A 1,958-nucleotide genomic window follows, 5' to 3' on the forward strand; every position below is an offset into this window, starting at 1 on the left:
AATTACATTTTTTTGTTTAGTACATAAAATGTAATTGTGAATAATTGTGTTGAATGAAGATATTACGAGCATGCTCTTGATACAATAGTTATTATGAGGGATTAGAGATGCTCATATTGATGTAAATGATTTAATCTAGGGTAAAGGCAAGATGTTGGTGTCTCCAATTTATTTGGAAGAGCAGCTATGTAAAGTGTAACAACTTTTCTTAGCATGAATTGCTCAGAATGCTTGCTGTCGCACGAATCATTTTCCTATGTATGAATTGGTTGTTGCGGACAGTCTATGTGACAAGATACCTTTTAATGATCTTATGTGATCATTTACCTTTGTGGCTTCACTTGGACGAGTGGGAGATGTAAGCAGTTAAGTTACTGTAACTGCTCAGAATGTTTGTTGTCCACGAACCATTTTCCGCCGTCTGACAAGATACCTCTTAATGACACATTTACCTTTGTGGCTTCACACGAGTGGGAGATGTAAGCAGTTACTGTAACTGCACGTGCCGCTTACCACGCTTCCCACGAAGCGCACATTGTGCACTTTGTGGCACAGAACGCATCCTCTCCCTATTAAAGGGAGAGGAACGATCTGCTGCGTGAGAGAAGGAGAGCGGTGAAAGGTGTGGAGAGCAAACCTGTGCTCTCGAGTGGTAAGGTGTGTGTCCAAGCTGAAGTAAAGAGAGGATTGCTGTTGAAGAAAAGGAAGAACACCATCCGAGGATTGGGTTGTAGAACTTTGAGTCATTATCTTCTGTGATGCTGTCTGGATTGTCCTTAGAGAAAAATATAGGTATGAATAGATGACAGCAACCCCCTTAAAAAATTAACGCTATACATAGTGGAATCGGATATTTCTATTGTATATTGCCTTTATAGATATCAGCAAATATAATTCATGGCTAGCCACTTACATTCGAAAATTTTACGGCAATAATAAGACGTGAACGCCACCACTCTGCCTTGCAATGATCATAAATAGCAGGAAGAGAAAGCGGCCATATCGATCTCCCCTTACTTTCTACAGATCGCTCGATTTGTAATCCAAGATGATAGACCTGGTGTCGTGGCGAAAGATCTCGTGGCTCCTCCGGATTTCGCCCCACCGGCGCCACTCGGCAGCTGACAGCCCTGAAGTGCGGTTCTGCAGCGTCAACAAATTCGGCGACCGCCGGAGCTGCTTCAACCGCTCCTCCTTCCGGCTCACGCTTTGCACCTCGCGTCCGTCGGAGAAGCTGGACAAACTGGGCGAGCTCCCGAGCATGGCGGAGCGGGAACGGCTGCGCGCACCGTTCCCGTCCCCGATCACGCCGGCCTACGTCAAGCTTGCCAGGCTCCGGTCGGCGGCCTCGTCGGTTTCTAATGAGGGAGAGACATCGATGCTGCTGCAGGAGGAGGAGGTGGCGGTGGACGACGAGGCGGAGGCGGCTTGCCGGAGGTTCCAGAGGTGCGTGGCGGAGATGCTGGCGGCGGAGGAGAAGGTGAGCGATCTGGTGGAGGTGGAGGAGCTGCTCTCCTATTTGATGGACTTGACGTCGCCGGTGTTTGTGGAGCTGGTCGGCAGCTTCTATGAGCGACTATGTTGGGATTTGTTCATAAGAAGGGCCGACCACCATGCGATTCTGCGTGCTTAATGCTTTTGGTTCACTTATCCATAATTAATATATTAATGAAACGGAACTATTCGAAAATATCATAAAAAATGAGGGATTATTTTATTTAATTGTACCAATCTGTCTTAATTAAGTATCGTTTTAAATATTTTATTCATAAGAGCAGTGGATACTCTAATCACATGATATGACACTCATTTCTTCTCCCCTCTCTCTATAATTACATCTTTATTTATTTTTATATAATTTACTCAACCGCACATTTCGGCACTTCAGTTTCATTATTACTCAAATAGTGTATTGAGATTTGATATTTACTTAAAAAATATATAACATATTCCCATTA

General features: G+C 44.5%; 1 protein-coding gene across 1 annotated transcript; it reads left to right on the plus strand.

The window, feature by feature from the left end:
- Positions 1-1,029: 1,029 nt before the first annotated feature.
- Positions 1,030-1,633, plus strand: LOC141829116 (uncharacterized). The gene is made up of 2 exons (XM_074716530.1): positions 1,030-1,345; positions 1,391-1,633. The coding sequence occupies exons 1-2, from the start codon at positions 1,049-1,051 to the stop codon at positions 1,631-1,633; spliced, it is 540 nt and encodes a 179-aa protein (XP_074572631.1). The 5' UTR covers positions 1,030-1,048.
- The last annotated feature ends 325 nt before the right edge of the window (positions 1,634-1,958 follow it).

This window comes from Curcuma longa, chromosome 5 (assembly GCF_044706935.1).
Source record: "Curcuma longa cultivar G26 ecotype Majalengka, Jawa Barat chromosome 5, ITB_CL_G26_1.1, whole genome shotgun sequence".
Lineage (NCBI taxonomy): Eukaryota > Viridiplantae > Streptophyta > Magnoliopsida > Zingiberales > Zingiberaceae > Curcuma > Curcuma longa.

Bases quoted from the DNA above. Each gene is read 5' to 3' on its own strand.
- LOC141829116 (XM_074716530.1), top strand. From the start codon at position 1,049: ATGATAGACCTGGTGTCGTGGCGAAAGATCTCGTGGCTCCTCCGGATT. The intron at 1,346-1,390 runs GCCTCGTCGGTT...ATGCTGCTGCAG, and splicing joins TTGCCAGGCTCCGGTCGGCG to GAGGAGGAGGTGGCGGTGGA.